This window comes from Leptonotus elevatus, chromosome 7 (genome assembly GCF_054856555.1).
Source record: "Leptonotus elevatus isolate MCC_2025b chromosome 7, RoL_Lele_1.0, whole genome shotgun sequence".
NCBI lineage: Eukaryota > Metazoa > Chordata > Actinopteri > Syngnathiformes > Syngnathidae > Leptonotus > Leptonotus elevatus.
The window spans coordinates 10385680-10407639 of record NC_141245.1 but is presented as its reverse complement, the minus strand read 5'-3'; the positions used below and the strand labels follow the sequence as shown (position 1 = coordinate 10407639).

The following is a 21960-nucleotide window of genomic DNA, read 5'->3' as shown; positions in this document are numbered from 1 at the left end:
TACAGGCCCAAGCCTATAAACCAATTGGGAAATGTTCCAAGCACACAGTCAGGAGTGTCAAGATGTAGGTCATTTTTTTGGTGCACAAACTTGCAAATGGAAGCAGCTACTCAAGAAGGAGAAGTAGACCTGGAGGAATACACTGGGATTCATCTCAAAATGACCACCAAGACCATCACTAATACTATTTACCTGAACCAGAAGCCCCGGTTGAATGCTAAAGTCTAGGGATGCTGCCTTCAGGGCACACAAAGCATCAGCACACCGAGAAGCAAAATGATAACTGGCTGCTAAATTCTCATATGCTCAGAAAATTCAGGGCCACTTCACTCCAGTGACCCTCAGAGCATGTCGAAAAGCAATAAGTGCATCACAAACTACAACACCAAGGATTCACAATGTTCAAAAGAGTCCTCCCTGCCAGCTGCAGATGATGAAGCACTTTACGAAGCTGATCATTACGTAAATCAAAAACTCCATCGACGTCACTGTGGTCGATCCCAGTAGGCCTGCAGGAAGAATCGCTCCACTGAGGAAACCATCTCATCAGTGAGCATCATTCTATGTCTGTCACTGGGGAACTGAGTCTTGGACTCAACAGACCACATACGAACAGGATCCGCAACATCTATTCCTCCATCACCCTTGGCACGGATGGACAGCAGCCTCCAGGGCTGTGTTGAGCCCAATACACTACACTATGGAGCATCCGGAGCAGGGCACTATCTCTGCACATGCCCCCACCCCCAAAAAGTACAAAGATTTTGTTGTTTCTGCTGCATCCACACTTTGCTGCATTTGCATCTTTGCAAACATTGAAATTTCCCGGATCAAATTTTTTTGTACCTATTTATCTAAACTATTTTGTTGATCTACTTTTATTTGCACAACTCTTAGGACTTACTGGGCTAACCTTGGACATTGGGTATTGCATTTCATGCCATAACGTGGAAATGTGTGTTGGTATAACGATACCATTTTTTGAATTCTGCTTTTATTCGTTTTTAAATGTCTTAGTGGTCTTGGGCCATCTTATTTATCTGACCTGCTTTTACCGTATCACCCCTCGCGGCTCCTGAGGTCCTCTGGCAGCGGCCTTTTAACCGTTCCTAGGGTGAGGACCAAAACACACGGTGAGGCTGCATTCAGCCACGGTGGTCCTCACCTATGGAATAGCCTGCATCAGGTTCGCAGGGACATTTGATATATTTTATGAGGAGGCTCAAGACTCACCTTTTTAGTATGGCATTTAAATAATCTTTTTTTTTTTAACCCTTTTCTTTCTTTATTTCTTTATTTTTAATCATATTGTCTTTTAGCTTTTTTTTTTTTTAGCGTTTAACTGTTTTTATTTGGTTGTTACTAAGTTTTTAGCTCCAGTGTTTCCTCATGAGGGAGCCTCCGCACTGAGAGGGATGGCTCCTGCTCGATATGTTCGTTTAGTTGTGTGGCATTAAAAATTAACACGAATCTGAAGAAACAAACAAAAAAAGTCTGCCAAATATACTCAAATTAAACTGATAAATGTGATCAATCGCCCAGCTCTACTCCTGTGGTAACTAACCACAAAGATACTTTCAGTTGTATTTTTTTTATTGTTGTTTTATTCTTAGTGCTATTTTTCATTTTATGAAAAAAAACATCTGGTGGATGACAAAGGACATGGTAGAAAAATAAAAAAGCAGATATGTGACAGCTTTCTCTTTGCAAGATTATAATCAGGCATTTATAACTGCAGTAATCCTGTTTTTTATAGCAGTTGTGGTGTATTGGAGGTGACAAGGCCGTGCAATTTCGATGATGAACACCAACGTCATAATAAGTATTACATTATCGCAAGGACAGCTGCGCAAACAGGCACACGCACACTTGAGCTAAGAGAATGGAGAGTTTTTGTGTATATGTGGATAGTTGTGCAATTGCACAAAATCTATTCTGCATGTGTGTGCGTGTGAGGCCGGTGTGTGAAGTGTACTCTGTGTTGTCAGGCGCACTTCATGTTTGAATGTGAATGTTGATGCATGCAGATGGCACAAGTATTTTTTAGCATTGTGGTTGGAATTGACCTGTCATTTGCACAAAGTGGGATGGAGGGGGAGAAGACAGCTGTTGGTGAGCGAGGAATGAAAGACAATGAACAAAACTGAGGATGAGAGCAAAAGACTGGAAAAGTTATAGCAGAGCCAACTTTTACACAACATTACTCCAAATGTGAATTGCTGCTGTGGCTTGTTAAACCAGGTGTGAAAGCATAGCAGAGAAGAAAGAAGTCCTTAAGGTGAAAAAAGTTTGCAAAGACAGTTTGTTTTTTAGGAGTTGTTTTAGTGTGGCTATTAATGTTGAGTGAAGAAGTTTTTTTTTTGTCTAGAGGCAAGAACATTCTTTATATTCATCTGTTAAAGTCTGTGTCTAGGTTTCTTATGAATATTCAAATGAAAAGACTCAGAGCTGAATACTCAACATTGTCTAATCATTTTAGCATGACACACAAGGGAGATGTGTTAAAATTGATTTGTCAATTGATTCTCAAGAAATATTTTGGAAAGTTGTTGATCCATTTTTTGTTACATAAGGTAGATGGATGTAAAATGTGCAGCACAGTGGGTTAGTGGATCTGAGGTTTGGTGTTCGGGTTTGCATGTTTTCCCTGTACTTGTGTGTTTTTTCTGGATACTCCGGCTTTCCTTCTGCCCTCGTTCCAAAAACATGCGTTAGATTCATTGAAGACTGAATTTGCCCACAGGTGCAGGTAGAGTGTGAGTAGTTGTGATGCACCCTGTGTTTGGTTGCGACCAGTCCAGGGTGTATCCGGCCCCGCGCTCCAGCTCACCTGTGACCCTAATGAGGCTAAGCAGGATAGAAAAAGGATGGACGACAATGTGTACCCAATCATTTTATGAACGCACCCAAGTTTAAATTCCAATGAAGGATTACCTGTCACTGTCTCATTCTCTTCTTCTTTATTTTTTTTTATATTTTTTATTTTTTTGGAGAGCTCAGTTCATTAGGTAATTTTATTGATTTGACATGTCATCATCATTGCTCTCTTGATTTTTATGTATTTTAAAATTTTAAAATTTTTAATTTTTAATTTTGTAAATTTTGTAAATTTTGTAAATTTTTAAATTTTAAATTTTAAAATTTTTAAATTTTTAAATTTTTAAATTTTAAATTTTAAAATTTTTAAATTTTAAATTTTAAAATTTTTAAATTTAAAATTTTTAAATTTTTAATTTTTTAATTTTTTAATTTTTAATTTTTTTATTTTTTAATTTTTTTAATTTTTTAATTTTTTAATTGTTTTAAATGAATTTTTTTAATTTTTTAATTTTTTAATTTTTTAATTTTTTAATTGTTTTAAATGAATTTTTTTTTAATTTTTTTTATTTTTTAATTGTTTAAGTTTGTATTATTTTAATTTTTAAATTTATATATTTTTTATACATTTTTATCTCATTCTCTTCTGTCATCAATCTCTCCCTGCTGCTTATTTTCTTCTTTTGCTCTCTAAAGGTCTTCAGGATGACGTCCATGAATATTTCAATAAACTGCATTCTGAGGTTATCAATAATAGAATGCCATATTCGTATAAATATTCTAAAAATACAGCTGGACTCTGCCTCTTCAGTGGTTCATTCAACATTTATGGACACCTAGCAAACTGTGAAATCTCCCACCGTTGCTCACCCATATGGACACGGACGAGGGATTGTGTGCCCATGTTTCCTTTTGTACTTCCATATTTCACATTTACGGTGTGTGTGTATATTTGCACATATTCATACAGTGTCACGGAGCGGCAGCCCAGGTCAGTGCTAAAGTGAGAAAAGTGTTTGGCATTGTAAACAGTCTGTATCACAACATCATTCTACATGAGCACACATCCTGTACCTGCTCTGCCTGGATGCCTCAACACTTGGTACTTTGCCATTTGATGCACTTGTGTGCATTATTGTTTGTCTTTTGTGTTGCTGCCTTTAAACATTTCTGTTTTTGACAGATTTAGAAGCTGCAGTCATAAAACAAAAACCGAAGAAACAAAGATAAAACAAAAAAAACCTAGAATATAAATATCCCAATTGAAAACAACATGTACAGCTAGTGAGTAATAGGTTTGATTAATTTAAGTGAAATTTTGTTTTTTTTAAGCACAATTAACCGTATTAATATTTTAGGCCTGGTAGATGTACAAGAGTGTGCTTTATTATTGTGAAACACGGAGCTCCCTACTTTACTGTGTGTGTCTAATGCCCAAAGATTCTGAAGTTTTTCCCGTGCAGCCAGATGCGGCTCTCGTCTCAAATAGACATGTATTTTTAGCAGAGGATCCCATGGAGGAACCGGGAGGGGTTTTCCCTGACATGCACGCATGCACACTCAACGTCACGTATACCACATCTTCGGCACTCACCGCGGTGAGATGTCACAGCCTTGTTGCATGAAGGCCCCCAGTGAAAACCAGAGGGAGTTGAAGATGCCAAACTCATTTGGAGGTTGGTCATTGGGGCCCTGCTCTGTGGTGCCCTCCTCTGGTTCCTCAGCATGCCACTCGTATGGACTGAAGCGACTCACCTGACACAGCACAGGGGAAACAATGTCTTCAGTACCAATAGTGGGGAAACTAGATTAAGATTGCAGTAGATCTGTCAAAAAATATAGGATCACACTTTTGTTTGTGTTAGGGAACACATTTTGAGGAGCATCAGTTTAAGCAATCAACAGCACTTTGACAAGAACAAAGCCGTCCCCTTTATTGTGAACAGGATTGATATTTGACAAAAATCACATGAGTATAGTAAAAGTATTGTTTCACTGTTATTTAGTGCATTATTGATCACATTTCAGAAAAAAACAATTCAATTCCCGGTTAAGCATATTGAAATGCATTTTATCCTTATCCATCTTCTCATGGTCTCATAATGCCAAAATGTAAACAGCATGATAAAGAGGACTGCTTAAATACCAATTAGAATCGGACCAGGGATATATTTGGTAATTCATGGATCCTGTTGTGAATGTTCCTGTTAAGCTCCTTGCTAGGGAACAGCAAAAGACTTGAACAGATAGACACGTGCATTTAAAGTTCACTTAAGGTTATAGTACATTTTATGTTCATCCTAAAATTTTACCCAAAAGCTGGATATCCCTACCTTGTGATTAGTGTGAACAATGAATTCCTCTATTCACAATTGACATATTGCTTGGCATATGTGCCAACTGTCCAAAAAGTTTCACATAATTTCTCTAGTTTTTCTATAGTCTCTACTGTTAATAAATACATTCACTAAGGCTACATTCACACTGCAGCTCAAATCCGATTTATTTCACACATACTGTATCTGATTTTTTAATGCAGTGTGAACAGTACAATTCAGATTTTTTTTCAAACCCGACCTGGGCCTCTATCGTATGTGGATACAAATCGGAATACGTATGCGATGCGGCTGCACTGTGAATGCTCATCTGCGCACATCCGATCAATATGTCATCAAAAGCCTAATATGTGCTTTGCGTGGGCGACAGAGAGTGCTTGGAAGGGAGACTACTGACACGTCTGTGAATATATACCAAGCTGTTTTGAGTAAGTGTTACATTTTTATTTGTCTTTAATTTAACCACACTTGAAACATGAAGCATAAAGTTGACATTTGTGTCAATAGTAGAAATTCAGCCCTGCAGACGGTTCACCACGCACAGCAATGACGCAACGTCATCTTCCGTAGTCTCAATGAAATGAGGAGGTCGAGGAGTGTCCTTTCATTTCCCCAAAATATTTATACTTTTAAAAAAATGAGTCTGACGGATTTCTGTTGCTGTTTGTAAACAGTCCACCAACCAGGAGCGCAGGCGTTCGCACAGCTGAATTTGCATAATGTATGCAGACAAGACATATGAAACGAACTCCTAACACGTCCGTGAAACGAGTTAACCAGTCCACCAATCATTAGCACGCGTTGACACAGCTAAATTTGCTTATGGCACTGATAAAGGTCGCTTGCCTCGGTGACTTGGCTCGAGATAAAATGTTAAACACTGCAACGTGACGAGGTGTTTTGGGTTACACTTGTCACATTTGTTTTTGTAAAGTCAACGAGTACATAAAAAGATCGGATTTAACAAAAAATCTGAATTGGGCATCACACCCTGCAGTGTGTACGTAGCCTTAGTTGTATCCATAGAATCCAAGACGGCCTCACCATCGTCAACACTCACCAAAAAAAGCACCACGCTGACTCCGATGTAAGCAAAGACGATGCACATCCAAATTTCGTAGGCCAACGGGTCCAGGAAAGAGAAAACACCTGGTTTGGACTTCTGAGGCTTCTTAATCATGATGGAGATTCCCAGAGACATGAAGGGCTTTGAGAAGTCGATCACCTCTTCTCTTACCAAAGTGATGGTAAGTGGGGCCACTGCGATTTCCGCTTTCTGCAAAGAAAGAGGGGATTGGTTTTCTTTTGTATTTTAATGCAATTGATTTCCAGACAAGTACTTTTATCTGTCGTTTCCATTTATGCAAAAGTGAGAGAGGAAGAGGGGGATGATCATGCAAAGAGCAAGGACAATTGAATGGGCAGGTAAGATTAGTGGAGTTTGAAGTAGGAGAAAATGAGAAGCTGACTCAGTGCATAGAGATATAAAGAGGGAGAGAGTTTACAGTGCATTGAAGATTGATTCTAATAACCTAGTAGTGATGTGCAAACGGTATAAAGGAAGTGAGAGAGCGCAAACATGCAGAAACAATTGTGACACACACAAAGACAAAAAAAATGTTTTTTATATAAGTGGATGAGAAGATAAATCTTTTAAATGTGTTTCCCTTTGAATGCCTCATCTGGGAGCACACTGAGCACTCGGAACAAATCAAACCTGATTAGTCAACGTGCTGTTTCCTCAGTGTCACCTTCCATCAGGGATTGTGCAGACCAATTATTTCTGTTGCTGCTCTGCAACAATCTAAGCTTTCACACTTTTGCAAAGTGATGACTGACATTGTCTTGTCAATGCCGACAGCATAATTGGTCACCGAGCCAAATTCTTCAGGAATTACTGAACCCTTCAAGACCAATCTTGGCTGCGGGAAACATGCATGCAAAGCTTTTGATAAGCATATATAATGGGGCAGAGAGTGAGAGCCCAAGGTGGGGTCACAATGGCAGGATAAACTATTGTCCAAGTGGGACTGCAGTATCTTCTGTGCTGACTTTATGAACATTATTATTAAGTTGTATCTGTTTGTCATTTTTTATTATTGTTATTTATTTTTTTTAGCATTTGGAGTTGAAGTGCACTGAATAGCCTGAATATTGTCATTAGAAGATACCATTTAGAGATATGTATATACTAGTGATGGGAAAATTAAGCTTCATGAAGCACTTGAAAAATATCACAAGTGCTTCATGAAGCTTCATTTTCCCATCACTAGTATATACATGTACAGTATATACTGTATATATATATATATATATATATATATATATATATATATATATATATATATATATATATATATATATATAATACACAGAAACATTTGTAGAGAAATTGTCTCTAAAAAAGATTATATTCAGTCCCAGTCTAAACAGTATACTTTATATACTTGGAAGAGAGTAAAAATAATAATTGCCTATAAACCTATACAAGTATGCATAGTCACTCTTGTGTACTCACTCATACAGAGTACAGGTACCACTAGTGCTTTTGAAACATAAATGTGAACAAAGACATTTGTCTCTTTCCGACACACATGATGATTCCGCAATTTGTCAAACCGCCACAGTGTAGGAGGACTTACTCATTGTGAGATTGTTTAGTATCCGTGTCAGGTACAAGCAGCCTTCATGAGTACTTGATATTTTGAAATAAGATTACTATTGACCTGACACAGTAGTCAGCCATCCCGACTTATCATTTTCTGTTTTTTTTTTTTTTAATTGCATGCTATGGAAAATACATGTGGTCATATAATAGCATTTCTAAGCCTTCAAATCAAATGATGGCCCAAGACTTTTTCCACTTTGTGCTAATCAAAATATGATCCATCCAGCCTTACCCCATAAACAAGCTCGCCCACCATCCCGTTCCATATCTTCGTCTCTGGATCTCTGGCTCCGTATTTCCCATCAGGCACAATGGAGATCTTGTATTTGATTCCAATGTGTTTGGCGATCTCGGAGGCCAGATCCACACAGTAGCCCTCATACTGGTCATTGCCTTCATAGAGCTCCCAGTTCTTCTTCAGCATCACATAGGGGCCCTCCTACAAAAGCACCATAAGGCAAGAAAGACACCGTTTGGAGGTTGGTGATTGATGTAAAAAAGAAAAAGAAAAGACAAAAACAACAAAACAAAAGAAATGACAACATTTTCCAAAAGGGGAGAACAGATGGGAATACAAACAAAGTAGTATCAAGGACATTTATTTTAGCATAATGTAATCAATAACAACAAGACAAATACTATTTGATTGACTGGTTAATTGCTACATACGGATATTAGCTTCTGGTAAATATTGACCATCTTCACAACATAACATTTGATTGTGGTTATTTACAAGTTTGGCAACTATTGTACTGCAGCTAAAATACTGTACATAAAAAAAAACATTTGAGTGTACCTTTACGTGCAGAACAGGAGGCAAGGAGAAAGAGAAAGAACACTTTTTTTTCCCGAGGAAAAAACACTTAAGATTAAGATTATTATTTGATAAAACAGGATAAATGATTATTGTTTTTTGGATGCTTTATATGTGAAGTATTCACACTTTGTTGTGCCTTATGTCTCATTTGTATCTGCCTTGACGTGCCTCCCCTGGGGCGTGCACCTGCCTCAGTGCTACATTGAGAGGGAGAGATGTTCAACAGAAGGCAAAAATACAGGCGAGGGAAGAACACCGCTGCTTTGAAGGCGCTTTGTCAAAGGCAAAATGACTTTTTGAACGTACAGTTTGCAAGATGAAAGCAAAGCGTGAGTCGAATGGTTTGGTGGGGACCTTTTAAGAATTAGAAACACAGACGCACACACGCGGACCCACGTGCGCAGAGTGACGGCACATCTATCAGCAGTGGTGAATGATTGTATTATGGCAAAGGCTGCTGCCCTTGTAATCCAACTGAAGCAAGCCTATTAAATTGCTAATGAGCTCCTTTTAATCAAACACAAAACTCCTTTAATTTATCAAGTAGGTTTTATTTCAATTGTGTTGAAAATGACAAATTTTAGCCTTGAAATGTTCAAATGAGCAATGCAATGAAATGCGGAAAGGAAGAACTTAACTTAATGAAATTGCATTACAATTAGTAAGCTCAGAGGCAGACAGGGATTTACTAAAGCACAATAATCGTTTTTATATACAGTATAGTTACGTTAAGTTACAAACTTAATTGGTTCCGTGAGCTGAAACATTAATAAATCATTACCATTGAAATTTGTGGCAATTAATCTGTTCCAGCTCCAAAACTAAGTTATACTTATCTTTTTTTTCCTTCTCAATATGTAGTAACTTCCTGAGGACCCACAGCTCCTCCACTGAAAAAGTTTTCTTCTATTATGATGCAATTTTTTAAATGATTTAAAAAATATATGAATTCATTATTAATTAAATTAATATTGTTATTTTTAAAAATATATTTTATGTCTGCTTCTTTTCTAAATTATTGGTTGATGTTGGCATACCGATCCAGGGAAACTTATTTTTATGTGTTTTCTTTAAACAACAACAACAACAACAAAATTGTAAAGTGGGATGTCACTTAAAAGATTGTGCATTAAGCACGTTGCCAATGGTGGTGGTAATGGTTATGCAACAAACACAGCATAGATATGCGTATATCACAATTAGTATGTAAATAGAGGTATTTTTTCCCTATGGAAATTTTGTGCGTAATTGTTTGAATTGGGCGTAAAAAGGGACATTCTTATCTTGTGGTTGCACTTTAATGTAAATGTAATATATTCCTGCTTTATTTGCTATATAATTTACTCAAAACATCATCATTGGTAGGAAAAATATCAATGTATATACTGCATGTAAAGCATAAATTAATTAAGTAAATTAACCCTAAGTCTTTAGTTTTTTTATTTTGGATACATTCTTTGTAGGAAAGGTCAGAGGAAGAGATATTTTTTCTGTTCCAGCATGACTATGCCAAAGTACACAGAACAGTGTGATCTGGAAGAATTTGACATTTGGGATTAACTCGAACAGGCACGATCTCAGGTTCAGCATCACCTTTGACCTTTCAAATATTGTTCTGGATGAAAATCTCACCGGCACACTCCAACATCTTGTCGAGAGGCTTGCCAGAGGATTGAAAGTTATAGTTGCAAAAGGGGGCTAACAATATTTTATTACATTTTACTTCCCATACAATGGATGTGTAAAATACTTCTAGCATACGCATACTGCCTTCAGTTTTTTATTCTTCATTGGCTAAAATGTAACAAATAAAAGTTTGGACGATTATTTAAAAAAAAAAAATGGGAATGTAGTCTACTCCAAAGGTAAGCACACTGTTTTCTTAATTCAGTTTTGTTATTACATTACACTTTAATCAGCTTTAATATAACCATCACGTGAATATATTTGCCCATTGTATCAGAACACACAAAAATATTCATCCTCCAATGACATTAGCAAAAACATTAGTAGGTCCTCAGACACTCATTCCATTGACTCAACATGAATCATAAAATTAATGAACACCAGACGTGCGCCCTCAATCTAAGATGCTCACTGACTGGGAATATCACCCAAATGACATTTCGACAGCATATTATACTCATTCACAGTTTTATCTCATTTGCTGTTTATTTCAAATTAACATTCTTTACCAGCTTCACATCAAAATTGCACTGTTTTATTTGAAAGTTTTAACAATGCTAAAGGAACAACATGATCCTGTTACAAGTTGGCTAATTATATCCAGTATGTACAAAAAGCACAGTAGAACACAGACTAGTTTGACATTCTAGAAGATGTATGGAAGTTAGCATAAGATGAAATGCCACATCATACTAATTAATTAATACTTTATTTCCATGACTATACTATCAATTACATGACAATCCTGTGAAATCGCCGTCATTTTAAATCATTCTCTTCACCTACTGAATCATTTTATATTTTTAGTTTCTATATTTTCCTCTTCCGCGACCTTTGTGAGGAATAAGAAAATGGATGGATGGATGGATGGTTGGATATTTTCCTCTTGTCTCCTTTTCAAATTGCTCTCAAATTTATCATGTTACAAGGTTAAGTGGTTAAAGTTTAGTTAAGTGGTTTATCTATCTATCTCTCTATCTATCTATCTATCTATCTATCTATCTATCTATCTATCTATCTATCTATCTATCTATCTATCTATCTATCTATCTATCTATCTATCTATCTATCTATCTATCTATCTATCTATCTATCTATCTATCTATCTATCTATCTATCTATCTATCTATCTATCTATCTATCTATCTATCAGTTTGCCAGTTTGGTAATGTTTTGCTGCTCGAGGACAATATCATGCTTGGTAAGTGCAAAGTGCAAAGTCAGCATGTGACTCTAAAGAAGAAACAGTGATGTGTTGTTTGTTTAAATTTGGATAATAGTGTCCAATTCTGATTCCAATTATTGTTGACTGTAGATTTACATGTATTAGTGGGAGGGGTGGGGTGGGGACATCTTCTAACTCAACTATGTTGACCACAAAAACTGTCCCATACAAAAATGTCTGCCTCAAAACAATAAATAATAAAAAGAAGAACCATGGTTGGACACACGTACATTTGTTGCAGACACACGCACAAGTCTATAGGACATAGTGTAATGGCGGCCATTACGGAATAATGAGACATAGACAAGAGATGCCCAAGGTTTGGGGTCACTTTAAATAAAAAATGACATGGAAATAGATGAAAATAAAGTGTAACTACTTCCTAGCGGAGCTGGCGTGAACAAGACCTCGAGATATTTGAAGATTGACCGCGTCTGCAGTCATGTGGACTCTGTATTACTCCGTTATGGTGAAATAGAAGCTGAGCCGAAAGGCGACTCTCGATTTACTGATTGATCAACGTACTTTCCCCCCCTCATTAGCTAATATAATGAACCATCACTAGAAGGGTGTTTTTAGCATAGTCAATTTGCAAATGGCGATGTGTGTGAATGCTCCTGTCTCATGCCCTTCACCAAATGCAGCACACCGTGGTACATTTTAAGTACCCTAGTATTGAACAACAACCTCACAGTACGTACCATCTCTTCATTACCGGAGCAAAGCATTTCCCACTAAATCATTGTGCCTGATTTAAGTTGTCCTGCTGCAGTTTGAAGCTCAGCTAACCTAGCGTAGCTTGCTCCCCGCAGACAAAGTCCATCTCTATAAACACATTGCTAAGCAGTAGTGATGGGAAAATGAAGCTTCATGAAGCACTTGTAATATTTTTTGACTCCTCTAGATGTCACTCTTGGTTGAAAGATGCAGTGGAAATGTAATCAATTTCCTTTGCACTAGCCTTTATATTTAAACCAAGAGCACCATCTAGGGGAGTCAAAAAATATCACAAGTGCTTCATGAAGCTTCATTTTCCCATCACTACTAAGCAGTGTTTAAGTAAAGTGACCTAATTGTCATGAGTTTTTTTTGGTTTGTTATTGTATCTTTATTTGGAGGATATACATTATATCTGATATACTGCGTTGTGATCTGCAGTTACATTAGCAGACATCTGATTCATCAAGATTCAGATGCACATTTGAAAGAGACTGGATTCCAACCTGATTCCATGAGGTTTTTTTTCTCTTTTCCCTGAAATATGCAAGCATAGGGAAAAAAATGAGTTGAAAGATCTCACTTGAGCCTGCCTATGTAAATCCAGCCGGAATCATCATAGATTGAAAGATGAAGGGCTGGATCAATCCAAACAGGGCTGGACACTCTGAGAATTTGAAAACACGGAAAGGAGAGGAGGGAGCAACAAAACGAGTGACAGCAAATGATCTAAGCGGCTATGAAGTACAAAAAAGTTGGAGGGTTGAAATAGAGCCTTTGTAGGAGCAAACGGTTGAGACTGATAAAGCACAAAAGGTTCTCGATCCGTGCCAAAGAGAAAATTAAGACTTGCTGTTTGAGTCAGTATGCTCGATGGGGCAAACAGCTGGACATTCAAAGTCCAGTCATTCAAACAATCAGTTCAGCGTTACAAAACGCTAGACTGTCGCATAATGAATAACCAACGGCCGTGGCATTAAATCAGCCCGTGGGCCGTCCATTGCAACAGCCAGAGGGCCGAGCCAAATGGTCACAGCCTATTTCGGTCTGTCAGATGGATAATCAGTCCATTCATTCCTCAATTAGTCAAATTACAGCGCATAATCATGCACTCACTGATGTATTGGCCAAGTGAGTCAGCTTGATTGTCTCTGAGCTATCTAGACATAAAAAGGGCAAAACACTCCAACATGAACTCCTCTGTGTTGTGTCGCTTGGTCAAGTCAACTGTTTCTCTACCAGAGGGCCAAGTTAACATAATTATTTTCACCGAGAAAGTAACCTGTTTGTGCATGAATTGAAAGATTTGGCACAAAAACCTATTATTAGAACAATCAGAATAATGATGATGTTGCTGTGGGACAAATGCTGGTTCATGAATGCACTTACTGTAGTATAATAGTTTAGTAGTATGATAGTCAAAGTTGCAAAATCCTAACAAATTAGAGACCAACTAGCATGCTGTTGGATAGCTTTTGAGGTTCCACTATATACAGTGATTTTGTACATCCATCTGGTCATTTTCCCAAATGACCCGCACGAGGGTTGCTTTCTTATAAATCCTTGTGTGAATGTGTTCTGAACTTTTTTCAATAAAGTGCAAAATATGATTGCAGTAATCCAGTTGTTGTTTGTTGTAGAATAAAGCAGAATTACATCGTTTAATCTAATGTTATCAAATATTAAATTCTAAACACGCAAAACCCCAAACACAGCATTTTTATGAGCCATTAAAACAAAAGGCAGCATACAGCATTAATAAGACATTACAATGTATTTGTAATACAAACAGCAACTGCATGCTAAGCACTATGGGAAACGCCACACAACTTAACAATTGATCACTATTGCAGTGCATTTTGCCCTTCCTTGTAGTGTTTGTGATTTTAATTCGGTTGAAAGGCATGCATGCATGACTCACCTACGTGGAAGGGTTAGGCTAAGTGTGGAAATGGGCCCATATGGCAATTAATTTTTCAGGAGTCTATATGAAGTGTCAGTGTTGCAGTGATGGTGCTGAATAACAGCTGAAGAAGGTTTGACATCATTTCCGGTGGAAAAGTAAGGGGAAGGACTTTGTAGAAGTATGTTTAGATAAATTAAAAAGGATTTATTTATCGTATAATATAGTAGGCAACGAAGGAATTTTGGCCTTGGTTTAATGGCTCTCGGAGCTCAGGGATGGAGATGAAGGACGAGTAGTGCTGAAACGTAAGGCCTCTGTCAAGTTAACAAATGAAGGGCCGGCCTTTATGTGTTTCTACTTTGTCAATTACAGTCACAATTTCATCTGAGAGAGGACAGATTCAGTATTAGCCAGAGGTTATTTTATTTCATACACCCTCCAGCTTCCTGATCTTCTTGCAAAATCGGTTACTACCGGCAAATCATTGAAAACATCCATTTGTTCATTTTCTATAACGTTTATCTGTATGAAGGTCGCAAGTCAGCTGATTTTGGCCTCGTACATGCTGATTGGGGAGAAAATGGAAACTCTACTCAAGAGCACAGGAGCTGAAATCTTAACCTAGACCTGTGCGAACAAGTACTCCCCCATACTTTGCCCTCATTTAAAAACAATTTACTGTTATTGTTCTATTCAAGTAAGGAAGGCGTTACGTAACCCTTGAGTGCCTGTTGTTGAAAGCTACCATGCAGCAGGCTCTGTCATAAATCAGTATACTAAACTAATATGGGTCTGGACAAAACGCACAATAAAGTTAACAGTTCTCTAGTTAGTAGTAATGGGGTTGTTGTGATCAGTGATGAGTTTGTGCTTCCATGGTACGTGAAGTGCGTATGTGGGCTCACACCTCTCTGCACCATGGCACACAGACACATAAATGAAGTGAGAAATGTCGCAGATAGGATATTAACAAATACGCGTGAGATTCAATTTAACATCACTGCATTATTTGTTGGCTATTGTGGCAGTAACACTTTGCTTAATTAGATGGCCAAAAGCCGAATAATGCAGGCAAATGCAACCTAGCATCTAAGCATACAGTATTGCATAAGGATGTTTACATACAGTTGGAATTGCTGACAACATGCAGTCTTGATAAGATGCCGATGAGAAAGAGTGTTTTTACTTTGGCCGTCTTCATTGTTTTTTCTATGGCATCATCAAGGTATGGATTCTCACCAAAAGTACATTTGTACTGAGCAAAAGCCCATATTTATATAGTCATAAATGAATAACTATATTGAATATTGTGGATGTGAATAAAAAAAAAATCCAAATGAAATACACAACATTTGAATGCAGAGCTATCAGCCTTTGCGTCTTTCTCCATAGGTCGCGACTGAGTTGAGTTGCAGTGAGTTGCTGTTTCTTCAGTGTCGCAGCAGAAGCTTCTTCTTCATCAGAGGCTGCAAAGAGGAGGAGGTGGCTGAGCTAACGTTAGCCAAGGTCTGCTGAGGTATCCATCCACAGAGAGGTATGAAGGAGGCGTGAGAAACAGTGGGGCAGATGGAGTCAGGGGAGAGGAAGAGGACAGACGTGTTTGGGGAGAAAATGGGAAGACACATCGAAAAGACTTGTACAGTAATGCACCGACAATACCGTCCACCGCAAACCTTTTCTAAGCACATTTGAATTAAATGATGAGACAAATGATAAATTAACAATTCACACTCATCAGGCACACTCATCATGAAGTCAATTCAAGAGCTGCATGTTTTTTATCCTAAATAAGGTCACCAAAAATATTGGACATCTCCCAATATGATCCAGTGCAATTCTATATTACTTTAACTACAATTACAATTATAAAAAATAGCTAAGTTATTGCACCTGTCACCATGTCAATTAAAATGTAGAAAGGCAAAAAAATAAATAAAAAAAGTGTGTGTTATTATTGACTTTATGACAGAATGACACTTTGGAGTTTCTTTCCATTGAATCAGTTTGTCTGCCAAATTGAAGCGAACCCATTACAAGGAAAAGGGGTGGCCCCCACAAAGCGGCCCCAGATGGATGATGTCAAATCACTTTCACAAACACATTCAGCCCTCCTTTTTCTTGGATTGACACTGTGTCATGATTATTTAATTGGCAGTAGGCTGGCACGTGAAAGTCATTAGAAGCAACCAGACCGAGGTCACATCTGAATGGTGATCCGAGGTCGGTTTTAGATTTGCCTATTAATGAGACATTAGTATAATCAAGTGTCACTCCCTTGTGGCCACGCTCCGAGGGCTTGCTTAAACTTGTTCGGAGTTTTCTGAGGCATGAATACAAATTTGCTGCAGGACACTCACTCTTGTCTCCCTCGATTAGGCTGGATTTACACTACATGGTTCAAGTGACAGAATTGCGATGAACCGTGGCAGCCAAAAGAAGAAAACTAAAAACAAGAAATTGGATATCCTCAGAATGAAAATAGGCCACTTACAAACGTGGACAGAATTGCGAATATGTGCCTGCAGTGTAAGCAAACAAATCAGATATAATCTGTCAGAGTGAGTCTGATTCAAATACACCTGCAAACAATACAAATAGGCACATGAGCAAACACTTCCTGTAACTGTATTGTTATTGCTGGAAACCAGTGGTTCTTAACCTTGTTGGAGGTACTGAACGCCACCAGTTTCTCATGCGCTTTCACCGAACTCTTATTGTATTCTCTCTCCATGCAGCTTTACTCATTCACTCCCAGCCATTTTCACTGAAGCAACCCCCTTCGCTGCCGGCTGTTTTACTAGATTTTGACTGATTTTGCAAGGCCCACATATATATATATTGTGTTATATTTCTATAAAAAATATGGAACCTACCAAAAGAAAGATTAGAGTCTCTCCTGTGGGTAAATAAGATTGTTTTCAACATGGCCCTGGTTGATCTCTTATACTCTGCTGCCACTTGCTGGCCGTATTGGGAATTACTACCGTTGCTTCACCCATTCTCTGCAGTTCAGAGGCTGCATCAAACCCTTCTGTATGCTCTTTCATAAAAAAATGTAGAGATACGTCTTTGGGACACTTAAAACATTTAAAATAGAACATATTTCTATGTTTTTGGGAGCAAATGAGTTAAGGAAGTGTTCCTTTAGTGTTGATAGATAGCTAATTGTGCTGGACTAGAATTGCTCAACTTGCCATTGCAGTTAGGACGCTGACTCCCATTACTACAACACACAACTATATATTTATAGAGCACTTTAAAACAACCACTGGAACATAGGGGCAGCAGATACAATGAAAACAGCAGAGGCCCCAGAATTGAACCCTGTGGAACGCAATATGTGAGTTTCTTTGACGAAGGAAAAGAAGAAGAAGAAGATATGCTACGTTCACACTGCAGGCAAATGCGACCCAAAAGTAATTATTTTTTCCCCAAATGCGACCTGTATCTGACTTTTTTTATGTCAGTTTGAATGGTTCAATTTAGATTTTTTCATATCTGACCTGGGTCGCTTTCATATGTGGTCCTAGATTGGATATGTATCCGAATTTTTGCAATTTGACTGCAGTCTGAACGGCCCGGTCGCATATATCCGACCTTGACATCATGAAAAGTCCAATATGCGCTCCGCGCGGGGGCACGACTCGGGAGACGTCGGCAAAGTTGTTTTGAGTATTAGTTGTGACTTTATATTTGACTTTAATTTAATCCCACTTGAAACATGAAGCACAAAGTTGACATTTGTGGTGATATTAGTAATTTAGTCACGCAGACGGCTCATTTATTATGTGCAGCAAAGACGTAACGTCATCATAAGGGGGGAAAAAAAAGGAGAGGGATCCGTGAGATGAGGCGCTTGAACAGGCTCGCCTCATTTTCACAAAATATTATTTCGACCTCCTCCTGCATCACTCCTTTGTAGACTTACAAAAGTCTGTGGCCCTGACACACTGGACCATATGTATTTACTTCCGCAAACACAGAGTTGTGAGTGACATTGTATCTTCTTCTGTGCATGCGGGTCACTTTAGGGACGTATACGTTCACAAAGCAGACAGACTGAGGTCCCAATTAATAAGTAATATGAACGCTTACTCCAAAAAATGGGATTTCACCCAAAAATCGGAATTGAGCATTAAGACTTGCAATGTGAACAAAACCATAGTTAGTATGAAGGGATTCAAATGATAAAGCCACGACGTACAATCACAACAGCCACAAGTCGATTACTGAGCACATTAAATTCCCTGCAGCATAGATAGGCCAAGCAATGTATGCGTGATCACCTGCAGCCAATGATGGCCAAGCACAGTGTGTCATCACGAATCATATGATTTGGGTGTGTTTTTTTACCTCAACACGAACCCCTGAGATTGACTCACCAAACCCGTGAGATCTTTTATTTTATTTTATTTTTTCCCTTTTTATTTTATTATTTTTTTTCTGAGTTCAATCAAACCCGGATTAAGAACCACTGCTGTAAACAACAACAATGAAATGTTCCAGTACATTAGAGCCATGAAGATCATTGCCGAAGGAAAATAATTGCAGACGGTGGCCAACAGAGTAATGTTGACGTTAGCCTCATCAAAATTGATCAGGAAGAAAAATCAATCCAACGAAATAGATTACAACCTTTTTAGTTATTATGTATGATTTGGCCGAATGTGTGAACGTTCACTTCTGTTTTGCAGCAGCCCTATGTTTACATTTGTGTCAATGTTTCAGTGCATTTTGAGAAAAAAAAAGAAGTTTTGTGTTAATTGTCAAAAAATATATATTATGAGCTCTAAATTGTAGTAATGGGAAAATGAAGCTTCATGAAGCACTTGTGATATTTTTTGACTCCCCTAGATGGCGCTCTTGGTTTAAATATCAAGGCTAGTGCAAAGGAAATTGATTACATTTCCACTGCATCTTTCAACCAAGAGTGGCCATCTAGAGGAGTCAAAAATATTACAAGTGCTTCATGAAGCTTCATTTTCCCATTATTACTAAATTGGATAAAGGCACATGCAGTGTAAATCCAGCCATCTAAGCAAATGTTTCCTTGCTATTATAGTGTTGTGTATTTCATGTTATGTGGTTAGATATGATCCAGATTTGAGTAATACAAATACAACAGTTGTCCACTCCTTAAAAGTAGCACCATAATTATGCAGAAACATTACCATGATAGTCGTCACAATTACAGTCCGGTTCTCCATCGCTGAGCTGTCATTGGACAAGGAATTTTCATTCTGGACCAAGACAAGTTTGTCGATGTCATTCCAGTAACCAATCTGACCCCGGCAAGTGAGGGAGAAGAGTGACAAAGAAGAAATCATTCAATTAGTCAGTTTTATAGCTCAACTCAACCGAAAACACAATTACAATAAAGACAAGGAACAAACATGAATAAAACTAATAAAAACAGATAGAAAAAGTAAAAAGCTAACCAACAGAATGAGTCCGGCCACAAATTTCCCCCTGGAACTGATGGTATTGAGTGCGAGCGAAGAACTTTCAATAAAACGCACTACACTGTCGGAGGAACTGAAATGAGATGCTGTTTTATTTGTTGTCTTTATTGTAGGACTCCGTGTTTCGTCCAGTAAGAAAATATTAGTAGTAAGATCATTGTGATGAATGGATCTCGCTCGATGTTTTACGTCTTTGCAGACTTTTATGTACGGCAAGGTTAACTGTGCCGAGATGCTCCCAAATGTACACATCCAAGGAAGCTCTGATAACGTCGACGGGAGCGTTTCTTCACCAAACGCCTGTCACAGATTTTTTTGTTCTATGCTTCCTTAGACTCTTTCTGCATCTCCCCTATACTGCTTGCTTCCGTATGAGTCGCTGTTTGTTTAGTGAGGAAGGAGGATATGTTCCTACATTGGTTGGTTGTCACTTGTACAATGCTTAATTTGATCTCGCTATGCAATTGAAGTGCTCTGTAGTACTGTATGCAGGACTTTGTTTACTTTCCAGGGACAAAGGGTAATTATGTTTGAAAGCAGCATCTTTTATTCACGGCAGAGCAGCCAAATGTTACAGCTCATTTGTATTTTTGGTAGAGAAAGTCTGAGCACTATCTTCTTGTCTCTGTCACACTGATTGTTCTAGATAATTAAGAAAATCCTGGGTCAGATTGTTCAAACAGGTTGAAAATGAGCAAAATCATTGGTAGATATTAGCAACATGTGTCGTGCTGTCCACCTGGCCAATCCCCTTGCAGCAGATCAAGCCAGAGAGCCCTGATGCTAAGTGAGCTTGTCCGGATTGAAGCATATCACAACGACGTACATATCAAGCGTCGATGGTCAATGTGTCTTGCAATTCACATGAGTTCTCTCGGCTAATAGCTGCCTTTTCATCAATGAACAAGTGCTAATCACACTTTGGTTGGCTAGCCCACAGCTCTAGCTAGTCATTTGAGAGCCCAAGGTTAACACAGTGAGGATCCCCTCCCCTTTCACCTATTTGTCGAAAGGTGAGTTTTGTGATTTAGGCCACTATGTCCTCCTTTTGAAATCTGTTACAATGATCTAGCATCTTAAGTTAGACGACTAATATTTACTACCAAAGCTTTTGATTATTAATGTATATCATCATCTAAAAAACGTGAATTTGAGAAAATTCTCCTTTTCCTTGAGCTCGATAATTAAATTAAAATTAAAATCGGAAATCAGATTTTTTTCAGGCTGAAAGACATGACGTCATAAAGTAACCCAAAACGGTCATTGTAACAATACATTTTGACCTTTAATGCCTTTTAATTTGCTTGTTTTGTGCCTGTCCTTGACTTAATGTTTTCCCTGAGATTGTTTTTAAATGCCAGGGTTTATGACACCAGAGAGGCAAAACACGCATACCTAAGACACAGCCTTTGTTCCTCTGATCCTTAAGTTTTTTTGTTGGCTCCTTTGCCTAGTGTGACCTTGTGTTTCCTGCTTGCCAGCTTTTGCATTTTGACTTGAGTTGGAGGATACATCAACATTTCCCAAGCTTTCTGACAGCCTTTGTTGTTTTGTTCCTCTTTTCTCCAGCAACGCGTCATCTAACACTGTCAGGCTTTATTTTCAGAGTAATATATCATTCTAAAATGATGACCGATAAAAAAAGCCTACCTTGCGTGGTCCGTTGCTTTTCAGCTCAAACACATCCATGGTATAATTGATTCTCCGACCAAAATGATCAAACTGGATATTGCCAGTCAGGCCCTGAATGCGCACCTGGATTTAGAGTACAAAAAGAGACATGTCAATCCAAAAGACAACTAATGTAAAGTTGTTCATGTTGTAAATGTATGTACTGTAAGGATGGCTCATATAATGAATTCCCAACACTGAGTAAACAGTATAAGCAAGCAAATTAAAGCCAATTGTAGCCTTTCAATCAATCAAAACCCCAACTTCAATAAGCACCTGCTTTAGTGCTCGTTCCATATCAATTCCTTGATTCCACGGAGCTGCGGGATTGGCCAAGCAGTCTCCAGCATTCCCCCGTCGACTTATGTCAATTTTTTGACGGCGAAGAGTGCGAAAGGCTTCAGCCATCACGAGCACACCATCATATGTTAAGGAGGAAGTATACTGAAGATTGAAGGAGAGAGAGAGAGAGAGAAACGCACATCATGTAACCAGTGTGTGTAAATAGGAAAAAGTAGAGAAGCTAATGAAGTAGATTAACTTGCAACAAAATGAGAAATTTGAATCTGAATAAGGAATGAATATTGGTAGATGTTCAATATATGATCTATTTGAAAAGTATGATGATCATGACAGGTCTGTTTTGACAAATTCA

The 21960-nt window shown here is 38.1% G+C and overlaps 1 protein-coding gene across 8 annotated transcripts in view; it reads right to left on the bottom strand.

Moving 5' to 3' along the window:
- gria4a (glutamate receptor, ionotropic, AMPA 4a) overlaps positions 1–21960 on the bottom strand; it is a 123527-nt gene that overhangs the window by 36336 nt on the left and 65231 nt on the right. For all 8 annotated transcript variants that reach the window (XM_086080988.1, XM_086080989.1, XM_086080993.1 and 5 more), the window contains exons 8-13: positions 21582–21749; positions 21285–21389; positions 19344–19454; positions 8054–8260; positions 6214–6429; positions 4412–4572 (exon numbers count right to left, since the gene is read on the bottom strand). In XM_086080988.1, coding sequence (XP_085937114.1) covers positions 4412–4572; positions 6214–6429; positions 8054–8260; positions 19344–19454; positions 21285–21389; positions 21582–21749 — 968 coding nt within the window. The remainder of the gene's footprint in view (positions 1–4411; positions 4573–6213; positions 6430–8053; positions 8261–19343; positions 19455–21284; positions 21390–21581; positions 21750–21960) is intronic.